The 17,045-nt window shown below is 38.7% G+C and overlaps 1 protein-coding gene across 1 annotated transcript in view; it reads right to left on the bottom strand.

Annotated features, from left to right (window-relative positions):
* rtn4r (reticulon 4 receptor) overlaps positions 1-12,373 on the bottom strand; it is a 73,950-nt gene extending 61,577 nt beyond the window's left edge. The window contains exon 1 of the mRNA XM_028458586.1: positions 11,790-12,373. Within this exon, the coding sequence (XP_028314387.1) occupies positions 11,790-11,811 (22 nt within the window). The 5' untranslated portion in view covers positions 11,812-12,373. The remainder of the gene's footprint in view (positions 1-11,789) is intronic.
* Positions 12,374-17,045: the final 4,672 nt, after the last annotated feature.

Raw genomic sequence — 17,045 nt, 5'->3', positions numbered from 1 at the left:
CTAAATCATGTTTAACATGACAAAACACATTTCTTGATTTGAATTAGTTCTATTCATCTCACAGGAAGTAGTTTTCCTCCCTTAATTAGTAGAGGTGATAATGTGAAGATGTTCTGCCATTTTTCATGCACCCAATAACCTTTTTGAATGCTGCTGAGTCTATCTACGCCATTATAATATCCATGCAAGTGGTGACCAGAAGTGGTCAAAATGGGGATTTAATTTAGTCAGTAAGTCAGTGCTCTGTAGAACAAGGTTTGTAGGGAGAAAATGTGCAAAACACATGCTTGGCATCAGAATAATCCTACTATTATTATTATGATTATTATTATTATTATTATTGTTAACACCCAATCGATCATTAGATAAGTCTATTGGTATATGACAGATTCATTCAAGAGAGCAATGCCACAGCTTTAAAGATTATGTTTTCACTAAACACCAGTCATACTATGTGCCATTAAAATAGGGTAATAATGGTCTTAAAGAGCACAAATTCTGTGATATTTAAAACTTAACATAAAATAATTCATTCATTCAGCACCGATTGGAAGCGAGGCAAGAATATCTGTTCTTCTTATGACTAGTGATCACTGCCATGGTAAAACTGTACAGAGTTACAAAATATGTGCATTCTAAGGTATCTCCAGAAAGCTACGTAAATATGGTTAGGATACATAATCTATCAATTGGTATTCTGACATAGTAATTGGATACTCCGAGCAAACATCTTCAATAATCATCTATTTAAATGATGAATCACATGAAATACTGTAGAAATGATTTTAATGGATATTTTCAAGGCACTATGATTGAGCTGCTGATTTAGATTATTACGAATAATAATCTGTTCAAAATATATCATTTAGAACAGCCTTTTTTAGTGTTTGTTCATTGCGTTCTATATGTCATAATAAGGATGCTGCTATGTTGGTGCCATACGCAGAGTTTGCGGGTAGGTCATTAGTTTTCCCAAATTCATTTGAAAAATAGAATTATTAATATAATTTACATAATATATAAATATTTTAAGCGCCATAAAAGACAGTGACTGTACAAAATGTATATGTGACCATCGTCTTCCTTTTTAAGACTACAGCGGAGCCTCCATCTCTCAGTAACTATCGTTCTGATACTCGTTAAAAAATGGATATACAGTATGAAGGTTATTGAAATGTCCTGCTCCAAAAGGATTTAGAAAGTAAGAAAACCAGCGCAACTCCGAGTCCTACACCAATGAGGACTCATGATGGTGGGCTAACACAGGTAGCAGCTAACAGTAGCTAGCTCTCATGTATACAATCCATTATACAGCAAGGCACGAAGGAAAAGAAAACGATCTTGGAGAAAAACAAGCCTGTTTTGTCTGAATTCCCCCTCAAAAACTTATAAAAGTGTAAAGGAATCCTTTTCCACCTATTACTAATCATTTTTGCATTATTGTGTAAATCCCACACATTGTGGTTGGCGCAAATCACGAGACAGTCTATATATATAATTCTGTTAATTCTTTTGCCCCCCCCTTCCGGCAACAATCTCAAACTCCACCTATGGTTGGCACATTGCCATGCAGTTCTAACTAGACACTTTACAGATATCCTTTGCTGGTTTAGTAAAGGATAAAAGAGATATTTTTTTCTCTTGTGTAAATGAAACAGCAATTCAACGATTCATAATCTAATCCCAGTCCCTATAATCGTAATCAAATCAAATAATGAGGTACCTAAATATTCCCACCCCTATTGCTAAACATAGAACATTTCTACGCAATTCTTTAGCATTTTGATTTGAAGATAAAAAGTTAAGTTGGCTAAAATTAAAATTTAAATGTTCACTGCATCAGATTAGGATCCATCCGAAGCCGTATTAACCCGTTGTTCTTAGAACCTAAAGCAGTGGATAAAATATGGTCCACGAGACCCTCATTAGTTGCTAAAATCCACGTTCACTACTTTGCCACCAGCCTCTGGATCCATACTACATACCGCTCCGTCATCATCCCTCTATCCTCTCACCCTTTCCATCTGCTTCCCTTGAGCCCAGCAGATTACAGATCTCATCCTAATGGACATGGGCTAGCTTGCGATCACATTTAATTTGCCATGGCCTGATATCTATACAAGATAATCAGCATTTACACTTAGCTGTGAGGTCAAAAAGATGAGTGACAATGTGTGCGACTGTGGTATAAATATGTGAGAAAAGATAGTAGGGAATTAGAGTTAATGTGCACTCAGTCTCCAGGCACCAGATTTGCATTTTGTGAGAACGACCTAGTACCCGAACCCTAACCTGATACAAAATGACTCATTTAGACTTCCCTAAACATGAATCATCTCTCAGGTTACAGTGTGCTTCTCTTTCCTCCTGTATTTCTATGGCTTGTGCGATTATACAGTGATTAAAAAAAAGAGTGTTAGTCACCCAAAGCAGAGGTTAGAGTTCTGTCCCATAGTGGCAGAGATATGACAACTTCATTGATTCAACCTTTATGGCTGTGCTTATGTAAAAAAAAAAAAAAAACTCTTCCTTTCCTTCAGCAAAAGTTTTTTTTGTTTTTTTTCAACTTAAACTCTTTTACCTTCACCTTCTGTTGAAGACGCTACGTTGTGTATGAAAGAAAGTTATCAGCCTGCGAGAAATGCCAGATTCTTGCATAAAGCCACAAGAACAGGTTTGGTTTGGATCCAGTAGAACGAGCTCTCACATCTTTTACAGCTCAATTTCCCCTTAAGCTATGAAATGAAACATTTCTTTTAAAGATGCCTGTGTACATAATTTAGCAATACAGAACAACCCCGAGGTCAAAAAGAGACAACTACTGTGAAAGCGTTACAACACAACACAGTTGCAACACTTTAGTTCAGGTCTATATCTCGCATCTAAAAAGAAGTCAACGACTAATTTTGGTTTGGGTTAGAATTTGTCCATCCATCCAACTGTTTTCATCATAACCCAGGCCCTTCTTTTTCCAACTTCCAAAGTAGACTATTAGCTGCGCCAATTAACTACTTTATAGTGTGGAATGTTAGAAAATGCTTGACCAAGTGATATTACTACAACAGAGAATAATAGTCAGCAACAGTAGGTATGATGAATAGACTTGATTTCTATAGCACACTGAAGTAGCCCCACAGCGCTATACAATATCAACTTATTCACCCATTCACATACCAGTGGGACTGAGCTGTCATGCAAGGTGCTGGGCAACCACTGGGAGCAACTTAGGGCCCAGTGTCTTGACCAAGGACATTTCGACGCATAGAGAGGTATAGACTGGGATTGAACCAGGAGGGTTACGTTGAAAGTACCAAACCAATTTTGCATAAATTTTAACCAAAGATAGGCCTTTAGACCATGGAAAATTCCAATACATTCCAGATAGGTATGCTGATTCTGGATCAGTTTAAAAAATCTCATCATTGGCAAAATTTCTACATTTCATATCTTGGTTCTAATTTACCGATCTTAATGAAATTTGACTCAATTATGTCAGGTTGGTTTCTCAACCACCCCAATGAGTTTCATACAGATCGGATCCAGATTGTGCATATCATCGTGATTTTTTTCAAAAATGAGAGTGCCCATGCATTTGGACCTACTGTATCATTATTAATGGGGATAGATATTTATTGCCACTGTGGCTTAGTGGTTAGCACGTCTGCCTCATAGCAAGACGCTTGGGTCCTTTCTGTGTGGAGTTTCCATGTTCTCCCCGTGCTTGCGTGGTTTATCTCCGGATTCCTCCACAATCCCAAAAAACATGACTTTTAGGTTGAGTGAAGTCTTTAAATTGCCCGTAGGAGTGTATGTGTGTGTGTTGCCCTGCCTAATGACACGTTCACACCAAACGCGACAAAAGCATCAGATGTACATCCACAATATATGGTAGACGAGCTTCTAGGAGCATTGAGAGGTCCCGCGCCTGCTGTGCGCCGAGTTTTGAAGCTTTACGAGCGGCGGACGCTGCACGTTTTGAGATTTCAAGCTTTTGACGTGCGTCCGGCGCCGCCGACGCTAGAGTTGGGATTGTTGAACTTTTGGGGCATATCACGGCACGTCGACCAATCAGGAGCTTTCCCAACCGTGACGAATTCAGAAAATAAAACTAACTGGACACAGATAGACAGGCGCTCTTCTGCTGGAAAAGAGCGCCTATAGTAAGTGTCCTGGTAGGAGAGCAAGCGCTGATCTGGGTCAAACTGGGCCCGGGAGAGACGGAAGTAGCGCTGAAAGCGACTCTCGTTCGAGCGCAGCTCTGGTGAATCGAGAAACGGCGTAGAGGCGCCCTTCGATGACATTGTCTGACTTTATTTATCAAAAAAGCCAAGCCACTCTCTCGATAAAGTAGAGCAGATGTCAGAGGCAGCGTGTTCAGCAAGGAACTCCAAACTTTATTCTCCATTCAACCACACTTCTCTATAGCCCTTTAACATCACAGTGCACACACTGAGTCACACCAAAATATATCCAACCGGAAGCACCGCCTTCTCAGCACAATGTCCCCCACCACTTCACAGTCACTGGATGAATTATGAACATAACTGATCACCACAATATCATCCATTGTATGAACACCACAGGCAACAAAGAAGCACCTTCCCAAAATATACACTCTCTTCCCAACTTGTTTGGACACGCGTCCAGAGCTTCTTCGATGCTCGGTGACGAGCGTACTGATTCAATGAGCACAAGCATCCAACTAGGGGCGTGAGGCACGATTTTGACGCCCGAAACACAATTGGTGTTTTGAGAGCTGGAGATAGGCACCAGAAGCGACCCTTAAGAAAAGTAGCAAGTGGGTCAGAAAACAGATGGATTGACATTTATTGCAAGCCCTTTAAGGTGTGAATGATCATAGCACCATGATCAGAATCACTGATCCAGATATCTGCCAATATCTGGCAAAGTGGAGATTTGGGGCTTGGCCGAGGTTTGCATTCTTGTTATTCCTTGTTCACTCTTCTTATTTGCATATAAATCAGCAAAACGATTTTTCATAGTCTTACCTAAAATAGGGATAAAGAACAAGTGGAATCGAATCCAACAGGTAAAATTGTGACATTACAAAGGTGACCCACTTGGTAATCCCCGCAGGGCCTCGACAGTGAGGTCCCGGGGATTCAGTATAAGGCAGTGCATCAAAACACTAACTCCCATCAGTCAAGCTAACTAATCACAACAACAGGCCAATTCACTCAAGAAGATCAGAGGAGCTGGTGGGAAGTTCATTTTGCGTCACAAACACTAATGAGATCAAAATGGCTAAAAATAAGCCTGAATGTTGATCCATCCACAGAACAGAGGAAAATGAATGTTTCTTCCTCAGGATGTATTCCAAACTAGACGCAGTACTACTAGTGACTGTGTGAAGGTTAAAGAACATCCTTAGACTCAAATGTAACCTTAGACTACACAAAATGGCTGTAAAATCTAAACAATTTCTCCTTGAAACATTGTTGGGACTGTCAGTCTTAGGGAGATTTAAATTGCGCTCAGTCAACTACCCTTTGATATCTTTTTTTAATTGTTCAATTCATGACAAAATGACCACCTTCACTTTAACAAGCAGCACCAGGGATGATTGATAATCTATTGCAGAAGCAAGCTCATTTCTGGCAACCTCGAAGAAATGATTTTCTTCTCAAACTTTTTGATCATGTTTGTTATTGTGTTACAGATACAGAGTATAGGAGAGTTGTGCCATCTGAGATATTTTATACTGCATTTTAGTTGAACTAGATTCATATTTGAGAAAATGAAAGTATAGAATACAGTTGTTTAAAAATTCAAACAATATATTTTTAATCATTTTTTTTTTTTTTTTTTTTTTAAATAAAACATTTCAAATGGATCTTATTCAAATTCCAGGCAAATGGGGTTGAAAAAACTAACTGAGCCTGATCAGAGTTTCCCATATTGAATCAGAATTACGAAACCATTGGTTTGAAACTGAAGCTCATGGTCTTATTTCCATTAAACTTGCTTGATTTTTTTAATTTTTTTTAAAGATTGCAGCCGAGGCAACGTTAAGATAAAAAAGATAACGTATAACATGCTATCCAAAATAGTTTTTTTTATTTCAAATACAAGATACAAGCAAGTCTGCTTAGCTTTTACACTAGCTGGGAAGAAATGGTCCTAATATGTTGAGCAGATTAAGATGTTGAATTTTTGATTAAAACTTCAAATATTTGACCTTGAAAATCTCTGACTATAGTTTATGTCGTTTGGTACTAAAAGAGAAAATGTAACCTCCCTCCAAAAAACTGGTGACATCTCACATTACACATCACAGTAAAAAAAAAAGAAGCCTATTTGACTTATATGGCTGACAACGGCTCTATTCATGCGTCTAATTTAAGAGCGGCTTCTGCTCTGTCTAATTAACAATTTACTAGGCCATCAGTCAGCCTCCCCATTGTGGTATAATCAGCAGCACTGAGGTGGAAGCAGCTCCGAGCACACGCCGTGTAACTTTCATGTGAGCACAAAGTGAAAAGTGAGTTACCGTGAGTAGCAGCAAGGACAAAAAGGCGGACCGGCCCTGACACTAACCGCAGATTGAAAGACGATACAGTACGGCGTGTCGAGATGGATGGCGGGGCTGAACAAATTAGCCGGCTCTGTTTGTGCACGCCAGGATCTGGACCCGTATGCTACGGCCGTGATAAAGGACTCAACAAATGAAGATCCAGTGTTCCCACTGGGAAACAGAGCGTCCCTGTTTATTTCTCGAATGTCAACAGATCTCTGATGCAACTGCATGTTGTGTACAAATGGAACTTTGTGTTTTCCGAGCTTAGGTTTGCATGTGGGACCCGCTGAAGGATTATCACAGTGTCAGTGTGGATTTTGATGAAAAAAAAAAAATAAAGTTGCAAATAAATCCACCCATAAAACTCCACCCTGCCTTCCTGCTCTATTGTTACATAACAGTATTTTTTTCTGTTCCTGGCCATCCCTGTTTTTCCCACCCTGTAAGGGAGGTATCAGCAATTTGAGGAAATAAGGGTAGGGAGGAAGAGGGCTTTAAATCTTCTGCATTACATATTTGTCACTCAAACATGCCTAACAGAACAATAATAACCCACAGAGAGGATTAAAGACCAGTAATCTCCAAAAACACTATTTCATATTTCATCTGCTTTCTGTATATTTCCACCCCTCATCCTCCTCAAATACTAACAAATAGAATTTTATGCGTTTATCCACTTAGTTCCTCTTACTTGCTGATTAGCAGCGAGAGGCTGAGAGAATGGGATAACCTAGAGGGGATACTTCCAAGGATATCTGAGGCCAGCAAGCCTCAGTGTGTGCATATCTGCAATAAATCCTAAAAAGAGGCACGTGAGCATCTGTGTGCGTGAACTGTATAAACAAACCAAGAGCTTCTTCAAAAGGCCCGACCAATTAAAAAAAGAGCGTTCATCAGGATTCAGTGAACATAGTGGATTCAGCTTTAAATAGGGCCAAGCTTCTGTCGCTGCAACCTAAAGCTTCGATGTGGTACGCTGCATATCTCTACACATTGTTCATTCTATAGGAATAGAATTCAAACGGAATGAATTGCAGCGCGTTCTGCAAACAGTTGAGGATCAGACCAGGGTGATCACATTTTCCGGGCTTGACATTTACTTATGAAGTGTGTCGGTCATAAAGATAAGGCTCCCTTTTTAATTAACACATCAATTAGCTAGTGCTAATGGTTGATGGATAATTGCTACAAGCATCAGTAATTGGTTTATGATAATTAAATCTGGGTGCAAATATAATGATTTCCGAAATCAGAAGAGATATTTTCTGTTACAGACCTCACATGTGAAGCTGAAGAATTCAAGCATAGAACAGTTTTGATCGTACAGTTTGTGTTTGTGTGTGCTCTGATAATCCTCACACACACGTGTCAAACTCAAGGCCCGGGGGTCAAATCTGACCCTATAGAGCACCAAATTTGGCCCGCTCAAGAAAGTAAAAATGATAGAAAAAAACATGAAACATTCTGTAAAGTACAGACTAATTCAGTTGTAGATATCTCAGCCCCTCCAAATTCAAAACTCAGTCATTTTTAATCTTAAATTGTTAAAAGAACTTTATACTTTTACAAAATCTGGCAATTTTTTCTTAAATTATTCCACAAAATTTCCCCAAATTCCCAAAATCTGGGAAATTTATTTGAAGTTCTTGCAGGGACTGATATACTCACATTATTATTTATCTATCATTTATATGCGGAAGTGCAAACCAGGGCACATTAATGTTGAATTTTCCCACCAAAAATCTGCGACACACTTAAGCCCAAAGTGGTCCATATTTGGCCCCTGAACAAAAATGAGTTTGACACCCCTGTCTTAACACAACACCACACACACACACACACACACACACAATGATTCTGTCCCACCACTGATTGAGAATCTATTCCTCCAAGCCCAGAAGTGCTGCGTAATCAAACGTGATGTAACAAAAACAAAGAGGACGAAACATCAGTCAGCTGAGCTCACTCTTTGATTGGCTACATTCCGTTCAACATCACTATTCGTGCAGTCTTGAGTCGTCAACTTTCTCCACACATGAGGATTTTTGGTCGTAAATATTGAACAAGTTACATTTTCAGGAGTGTCAGCCCCAACCCTTTCTGAAGCCAATTATAGGGACATACTGTATTTTCTGTTGACACACCTCAAACCACAGGATAATCTAGTAAGACATCAAATAATCTGGCATTTATCGTCCATGGTCACTAAAGGAGGAAATTGGGACAAAAAAAAAAACCCAGATCATCTTAATGTATGTACCCTGCTTTAGTGATACTTGCTTCAGCTTGTGTTAAATGATCCAATTTCCTTTCAAGCTTCTTTTCACTTAAGCATGAGACCTGGAATGAAACCTATGACTTATTCGCTCCTACCTTATGGTTGTATGGTTAAGTTCAAAGGTACCGATTTATCATGGTAATTGTATGAAAACTAGATAGTGGTTTATATTGCCATGTCTTATTCCTTGGGCTGCTACTTCCTAATTATAAACAGATTGTCATACACACGGTCAAGAGTCTACACCAGTTTCATTTCACAACAGGAGCCCCAGACACAGGTAATACATTTACGGTCAGCAGATAATTTTATCTTTTAGCATGTATAACAATTTAAAAAAAAAAAAAAAAAATAATAAGTTTGGACTTGGTAGCACAAACTTATATTCACCTTTGAAAAAAAAGCACAATCTTGACAGAAGATAATCCAATAATATACCGGTAATCAAAATATGAAATTAATCAATAAAAAGAATACCTAAAAAATATGTGCATATATACTTAACTAGCAGTTTTTTTTAAGTGGTAGTGTGTACGTTTATGTAAAGAAATTTAATCTGCTGAAAAAGTCCAGTAGACAAGTTAAAAAACAAGTAACATATCTCACCAAATTACCTACAAAAAAAAAAAAATATATATATATATATATATATATATATATATATATATATATATATATATATATATATATATATATATCATCATTATTGATTCACCTATTGATTTGAAATACCAAAAGTTATTTTAATTGGTCAATATAAGACTTTTCTTGGTCCTCTGATGTGATTGGAGGAAATTGCAAAAGAGAAACCTCCAGTTGCTTTAATGAGCAGGTCCCTGGTACAGATACAATGGTTTATATCATTTCCTTGCAGCTTCCATGATGGTGGACAGTTGGGTGGGCTGCTCTTCACTTAAAACATTCACTGTAAAAATAAGATGTCAAAAGTCTCTTTCTCAATAAAAAAAAAAATGTGTGAACTTTGTTTGCAAACTAAGAAAAGCAGAACATTGTGTATTTCTCAATGCCTCCGATCATTTCTCTTAGAGCCTCTTTCATCCCTAGAACCTACTGTAGACTTCAAATACCACACACACACACACACACACATGCACACACACTACCCCCTATTGTTCTTTTTTGCTTGAATAATCACAAATACAAACACAAAGACGAATCGATTTCATATTCTCCTTCATGATACAGAGGATGACAGGTCTCATTGTCGTTCTATATGTGGACACTCCACACGCAGTTATGCAAATCAGCCGTTGTTGTTCTGCCTTCACTTGTCGTCTACTTTTTATCCTTTTCTTTTCTTTCTTTGTGGCTTAATATGTTTCACACAATTATCTCACCACCTCAGATGTTGCATCTTGTGGCCTATTTTCTAAAAATAGGACAGAGCTGTTTTTTTTTTTTTTTTTTGTTTTTTTTTAGGTGGGGGGGCAAAGTGCTGCCAGAATAAAATAGAATAAATTTAACTAAATTGGGAAATAATCCTTTGTTGTGGTGCCTTTAAAAATGCCTAAGAGAAAAAAAAAGGTTTTTCACAATAATGGTTTTATCCATTCATTTAGACTTTATTGGCTTGGCTTGGCAGCTTCTCTATATGGAGGCATTTGTTCATAAACTGACTGGGTGGAGAAAAAAAAAAGGGTGTAAATTAAAGTCCCACCTCGATCTGAGACCTAAAGGGTGATATGATTTCCATTAGGTGCCAACTATGACTATTGGAAAGGGAGTGAAACAAAACAAGTGGGTGTGTCAATGTACATGGTGATAAATCACACCACCAGCATAGGTTGGATGATGAAAAACTTCTTTGCCTGTAGGGTCTTAAAGAACCTCCCCGAGCCATTCATCCATCCAGTGCACTTGAATTTGCATCACTCTGTGACATATCAAAGGGAATGCACGAGTAGATGCGTCTCTTTGAAAATCCCTCTTCATTCTCCGAGTAAAATGCAAAGTTATTCCGCAGGCTGCACAATAATCTGAGGCTTTTTTCCCATAATCCTGCAGTTTTAGCCAAGTAATGAACAACGTCAGGGGGAGAGGTAGGGTGTTGCGTAAGCACAGTGTGTGTGTGCGCGTCCGTGTGTGTGTGTGTGTGTACGGGTGGGGCAGGGTGGAAAGAGCTGGGGCTTTTTCACACCAGCTCTTAATAGAATGAACTGCATGTTTCCACACATGGCTGCTGCTGAGCAATGAACAGAAGCCCCCTACACGCACGCGCGCTGCTCAGGTGCGTAGAGACGCACTGACAACACCAGGTGCTGCTTCACCCCCCCCAAAAACCCATCTCCTCCCTCCATCCATCAGTGCGCACGACCATTGCGCATTAGTTTAACGACGCTCCTGGTCTTTATGTGCGTAAAAGCTCTCCAAATGGCACTTTTTATACGAGGGCACATTTTCTTTCCCATTGAACCCTAAATTCCAGTCATTTTTGAAAGAACTACGAGTTGGACACAAAAATACCACCCAATTATTATCCAAAGGGAGCTCATGTCGAGTTTTATGTAGTGGCCAAACGCACCATCTGCAGACTTTATCAAGCACCGCATTCCACGACGTCCAGGCTGGGGACAAAAATGCACCCACTGGGGAATGAACGATCTTTTAGCGCACGTATCGTGCGCTAAAAGATCGTTCATTTCTTAGTGGGTGCAAATAAAATTAACTCACAATAGTTAAAAGTCGCCTTTTGGCTCAAATTTGGTGCCAGTTAAAGTCAAGGTCGTTTCCAGGCGCATACACGTGACTATAATCAGGAGTGTTTTTATTTCATTAAGATTTGATTAAAAAGTGTCACTTTTTTGGTATTTATAGAGGATATATAAGCTATACCTGCTTTATCCGCACCGCTGAGATTTATTCATTATTGCGCAAAGGTAATATTAACCCACAACGGGATCGTCTCTGTCTGCTTTCTTTTTGGGTTGGAAACTTTAGATAGAAGACACTCACCGTCAATAACACTGGTCCCCATGGTTTAAATAGAGGTGCAATCCAGTAGCTGGTATAAATCCAAGAGGAATAAGACCAGTAAAGGTATATCTACTGATGATTTTTTTGCAAAAATCCACGGCGGGGTGGAAAAAAAAAAGAAGAAAACCCTTCAAACTTCAGCCGTGTGGGTCTTCCCGAGTGGGGTGCCACGTCTCCGGATGCACCCTGGATCAGTCATGTGGACTCGATTTTGGGAAAGAAAGAAAAAAAAAGTCGACAATAAAAAAAAACATCCACATAGAAGGGGGAAAGAGTGGGGGGAGGGTGGGTGGGGGGGGGGGGATCAGTGAATGTTCAGCAGTCAGCACCTTTATCAAAAATAAATAAATAAAAAGACGCGTAAAAATCAGCTCAAAATGGAGAATCGCAATCATAAAACAGCATCGGATCCATGTTTTTTTAAAAACACATCCAGTCCAAGCATTTCTTCTTCTTCAGTGTGTTTTTCCCAAGTATGATGATGAGGGTGGGAAGTGAGCCGCGTGCACAGGATGTTGGCCGCACTGGTGCGCAACGGTCTGGGTACCACGGAGAGGTGGAGACGGACGGAGGGAGGGAGGGAGGGGCGGAGAGGAAAAGAGACAGAAACGAGGGAGAGAGGGAATCCGACGATGAATGTTTTATGATTCTGTCTCACGCTGCAAGAATAATGTCTCATATATAGTCCTGGGAAAAAGCTCAAATCACATCCAAGTCACCGCACACGAGAAGAAGAAAAAAAAAATACTGCTTTACGTTTAGATTTTAGACACATATTTCCCATATATATATATATATTCATCTTTCATTCGCGTAAATCAAAAGGGTTTAAAAATACATCTTGATGACATATACGCACGCGCGCATTTGTTCTCTAATCAGCGCGTTAATGAATGTTTTATGTATGGGGGGTGGGAGGTGGGAGGTGGTGGGGGAGGCTTGTCCAGGCTGGTGGGAAGGTTTAAGGGAGGTGACGTGAGGCGAATCTATTCGGGATCGGACAGGGGCAGGCACACGCACGCGCGCACACACGTCTGCCCCAGTGTGGAGCGGATTGTAAATAGAAGATCTGCACCCATGTGTGGGCTCTTCAACCTGATTTTCCTCTATTTATTTACATGTAAGGATTACATCCAAACATTCACACCTTCATTATCTCCAGGTGCTGATAAGAAGGGTGAAGAGTAAAACATGTCAGGTTAAGTTCACCAAAGCACTTCCTTCACTGCTCTGCCTTTGGCTCTGATTGAAATCTTGGATGTTAAAGATTTTGTAGGCATCAGGCGCCCCCTACCGACACACAGGGTATTTCAGCACCAATGACAGGGACAATGATTGTTTACACCTGCATTATAAGATATTTATATAGAATTTAGAGCGCTGCACCAACTCTAAAGCTGTGTTAAAGTCCAACTATAAATTGTATATAGAATTAGTTTCTCTCTCACACTTTAAATTATTTTTATACCTTTATGTAAATGACTGACGTGAAAGCCAATGTTTGTATTTGTGCTGAACTCAATCCTCTTGCTTTGTTAATATTTCCTATATTCTCCAAAATAAAAGTACAAGATATTTGTCTTTATTTTTCTTTATATGAAGTAACTTTTCAAGAGTGGTTGAGTTTAAACTTAGACAATAATTATTTGATGGGTAGTGGTTGATATGTGGCTTTTTTCTTTTCTTTATATTTTGTAGCTAATTAGAACACGATTACGTGTGGATGACGTCACGGGGTTAAGGAAAGGTGTTAGGAGAGGAGTTAGGAAAAGGCAATCGCGTTTGTTTTGACAATCAGACGCACTTCCACTAGTCGACGTAATATTCTGATGGCGGCGAAGGTTAGTGACGTCTGCCGTGGTGAAAGAACAACAAAAACACTTTCCGCTCATATTACCTAAAAAAATCACAAGGTTTGAATGTAAATCAAAGAAAAAAGAGGCCACAAGGAACAAACGTGAAACTAAAATAATGTCAAATTGAAAATGGTTGCTCAAACTCAACTTCCATTCACAAATGTGAATTATGTTGAATAAAACATAATGTGGCTAAAAATGTCTCTGATCCCTTTTTATGTCAATTCTAATCTGATAATGGCTTACATATAATAAGATATGGGTTTTAGATTATTTAAAGTTGTTCAAGGCATAAATTACATTGGTAACTTACATGATCTCCGTTCGTTGTCAGTTTCCGTAAGCGCTCAGGTGTGCGTGTCCCTTTAAATGTTGTTGCCGCAAGGAATTGTGGGTCAGCATGATCTTGTTTCCTAGACTAAAGGAGGTTAAAAGGAAGCATTGAGCCTCATTTCCTCAGCTGAAAGAACATTTGAACGCTCTTTGTCATGGCCACCTCTTAAACACTTCCAGGCGTTAAGGAACAGTGGATAGGAAAGGAGATAGGAGGGATTATTCGGATACAGCCTTTGTGTTCCCAGGTATTCCTGTTTGTGTCTCCTCCTCCCAATCAAGCCTCTATCACTATTTAGCTGATTTTGGACACTGAACGGTTGCTGGATCATTGTCAATGTTACCCTCCTTGTGTGCTGCTGCGTTTTTGTACTTTGTTCCCCCTGGTTTCCTCGTGCCCCCTTTTGGGTTTTGTTGTTTTTTTGTCATTAAAATGGACTCCTATTATGAACGCTAAGACTGCCTGATTTTGTCTCTGCGCTTGGGTCCTTCTCCACAACCCCTATTCATATCTATTACCGCATTTCTTATTATTGTGTTTAGCTTTTGGAACCCATAGTCTCTATCAGACATGTGCAACTGGCAACCAAAGGGGCCACATGCAGCCGTCCGTCTAATTTTGTGTGGCCCGCAAATTAAACACAAATAATGACACCAAAATTACAGAAAATGACAACAAAATTTACTTAAACTCACAAGACAACATTCAAATCTACAGAAAAAAAATACTGAGAAATATACTTAACGACATCAAAAATGACTCCTAAAACAAAAAAAAAGCCCAAAACTACACAAAGAACACACAATGAGAGAAAAAATATACATACCCACTACAAAACTATTTAGAATGATAGGGAAATATATAAAACAACAAAAATAACTTCAAAAACAACAAATTACAATACAGAATGACCCCAAAAAATGCACAAAAGGACTAAAAAAATGTAGGTGGAATCATTTGATAATTAGAAGAACTTGGTAAAATTATAAATATCTTGAATTCATGTGTTTATCCGCTCCGTGATGACTGCGTCCTTCCCAATGTTGTGACACGAGCTTGCAATATTATTTGCTTTTGTTTTGTTACTGGACTCGTTCAGGCTGGGCTTTTGATATTATTTACAGTTGAACTGTTTCTGATTAATTAAAGTTGAAATTTCAAATGAAACATTGCCCATTGGCTCACCGAATCTTTTTGGTTGCATCATGTGTCAAACATCTGCAAAAACTGGGACCATCCATCTTATCTCTAGTCAGAAATCCCTCTAAACACTTACTGTACTTTCACCCAAAAAATACAAATCTTATTTTCAGAAATTTAAGAATTTAGTTAAACCAGTTTGTTAAAAGTTGAGATTTGTACTTGTTCTTCTTTGATTGAGTTGCAAACACCTTTTTTGTGTCCTTTTGTCCGTCAAATGTATTTAAAAGAAACTGAAACTAAAGAGAGAATGTTCCTTAACTCTTCAACCTTGTAATGATTTTTGAAACACATTTTTATGGTCTCAGTCTCAGCTCGTCTTGGTCTTTGTCTTGATCCGGTCACGACTCCCAAAAGTCTTGAGATATCGTGGTCCTGAGCTTAACACTAGTATGTACTGTAAATATAGAATGGTGTGGTGAGGCATGAAGTAACAATTCATTTTATTATCAAACACTTGCACAATATCTTGCTTTTTGTATGATGTCATTCCACGTTTGCTGCTATAGTCAGTGTTTCGTATCATCAAAAATATATTTTCTTTTGTACTACGTGCATTTTTGACACCATGAATTGAGTCAATGTTTTTGGAGGATACAGTATATATGCACTTACAGTCTTGCAGATTAAGACTTTTGTTTCTGTGCTTGTATGTGACAAATGCCAGCTTTCCCTGTTAACATGAAACCCTACTGAATTAGATTATTACAATGATTAGGAGCCAGCAGTGCTACAACCTTTGTGAGGAGATCGAAAGGTATGACGGAGGAGAAGAGATGGGAAGCCAATTATCAGCATTTAATAAGCTGGAGAGATAGTCTTAAATGTGTATTGAGTGCGTAGTGTAACATGTGATTTATAATGAATGAGATACCCGTGTAAATGCTGGTCAACACAAAAACACGACCTATTCTGTCAAGGATTATCCGACCTATATAATGACTCCAAAGAGCAGGTTGGTCTTATTAAGCATGTATATCTTTATATTACTTGACATTACATTTACATTCCCAGCACTATGACGATCAACTGAAGTACATTTAGCTTCCAGATTCTTCCAATCTGATGCCGTCATAAGGTGTGCAAACATTTATTTATTTGTTTTCCTGTTTGTCTGTCTGTTAGCAGGATTACATAAAAAGTACTTAATGGGTTTTGACAAAAAACTTTAATCAAAGATAGATCTTACGCCAGGGGTCCTCATGGACCGTGTGAGGGTCCCTCAGGAGCTCTAGTCACAAATGAGCTCCAACTAAAATCAGATTAACTTTCCACGATTCAAGCTCACAAACATAAATACAGACGGCAGATGTAGTTAGTACAGTATTCAAATTACCATCTTTTAATGTTTATTGTCACTGAAACATTGTGACAAATGTTTTTAAATGCTGCTGATTTGGTGTATGGGTTGTGGTTTGTTACATATAATAAGACGGTATAAATTGTTAGCTAGTAAAATAGCAACATGGGGATTTTTTGTTTAATGTAGAAAATGAAACAGTTGAATAACTTAGGAGAAATGAAGTGTTGCATGTTGAAACGTCATCATTTCCGACCTTTTTAAGTGCCTGCTAGCCTTCCCTATTATCTTACCTTCTAGTTAAAGCGACACCGTAAACCTTTCTAACTGGTAGCCCTTCGGACTATACAGTATCTATGACCTAGCTCACAGTTTCAGAAGGGTTGGTGACCCTGCCTTACGCCGTGGAAGATTCCATTCAATTTTGGAGTGGATTGCGATCAATATACAGAATCTCGATCAGTTTCCATAATCGGAAAATTCCAATTTCTCATCATTGGCAAAGAGTATAAATGAATATGTCGGTTCAAAATTTGACTAATTTT

Source organism: Gouania willdenowi, chromosome 9, assembly GCF_900634775.1.
Source record: "Gouania willdenowi chromosome 9, fGouWil2.1, whole genome shotgun sequence".
Classification (NCBI taxonomy): domain Eukaryota; kingdom Metazoa; phylum Chordata; class Actinopteri; order Blenniiformes; family Gobiesocidae; genus Gouania; species Gouania willdenowi.
This window is presented reverse-complemented; position numbering and strand designations above follow the sequence as displayed.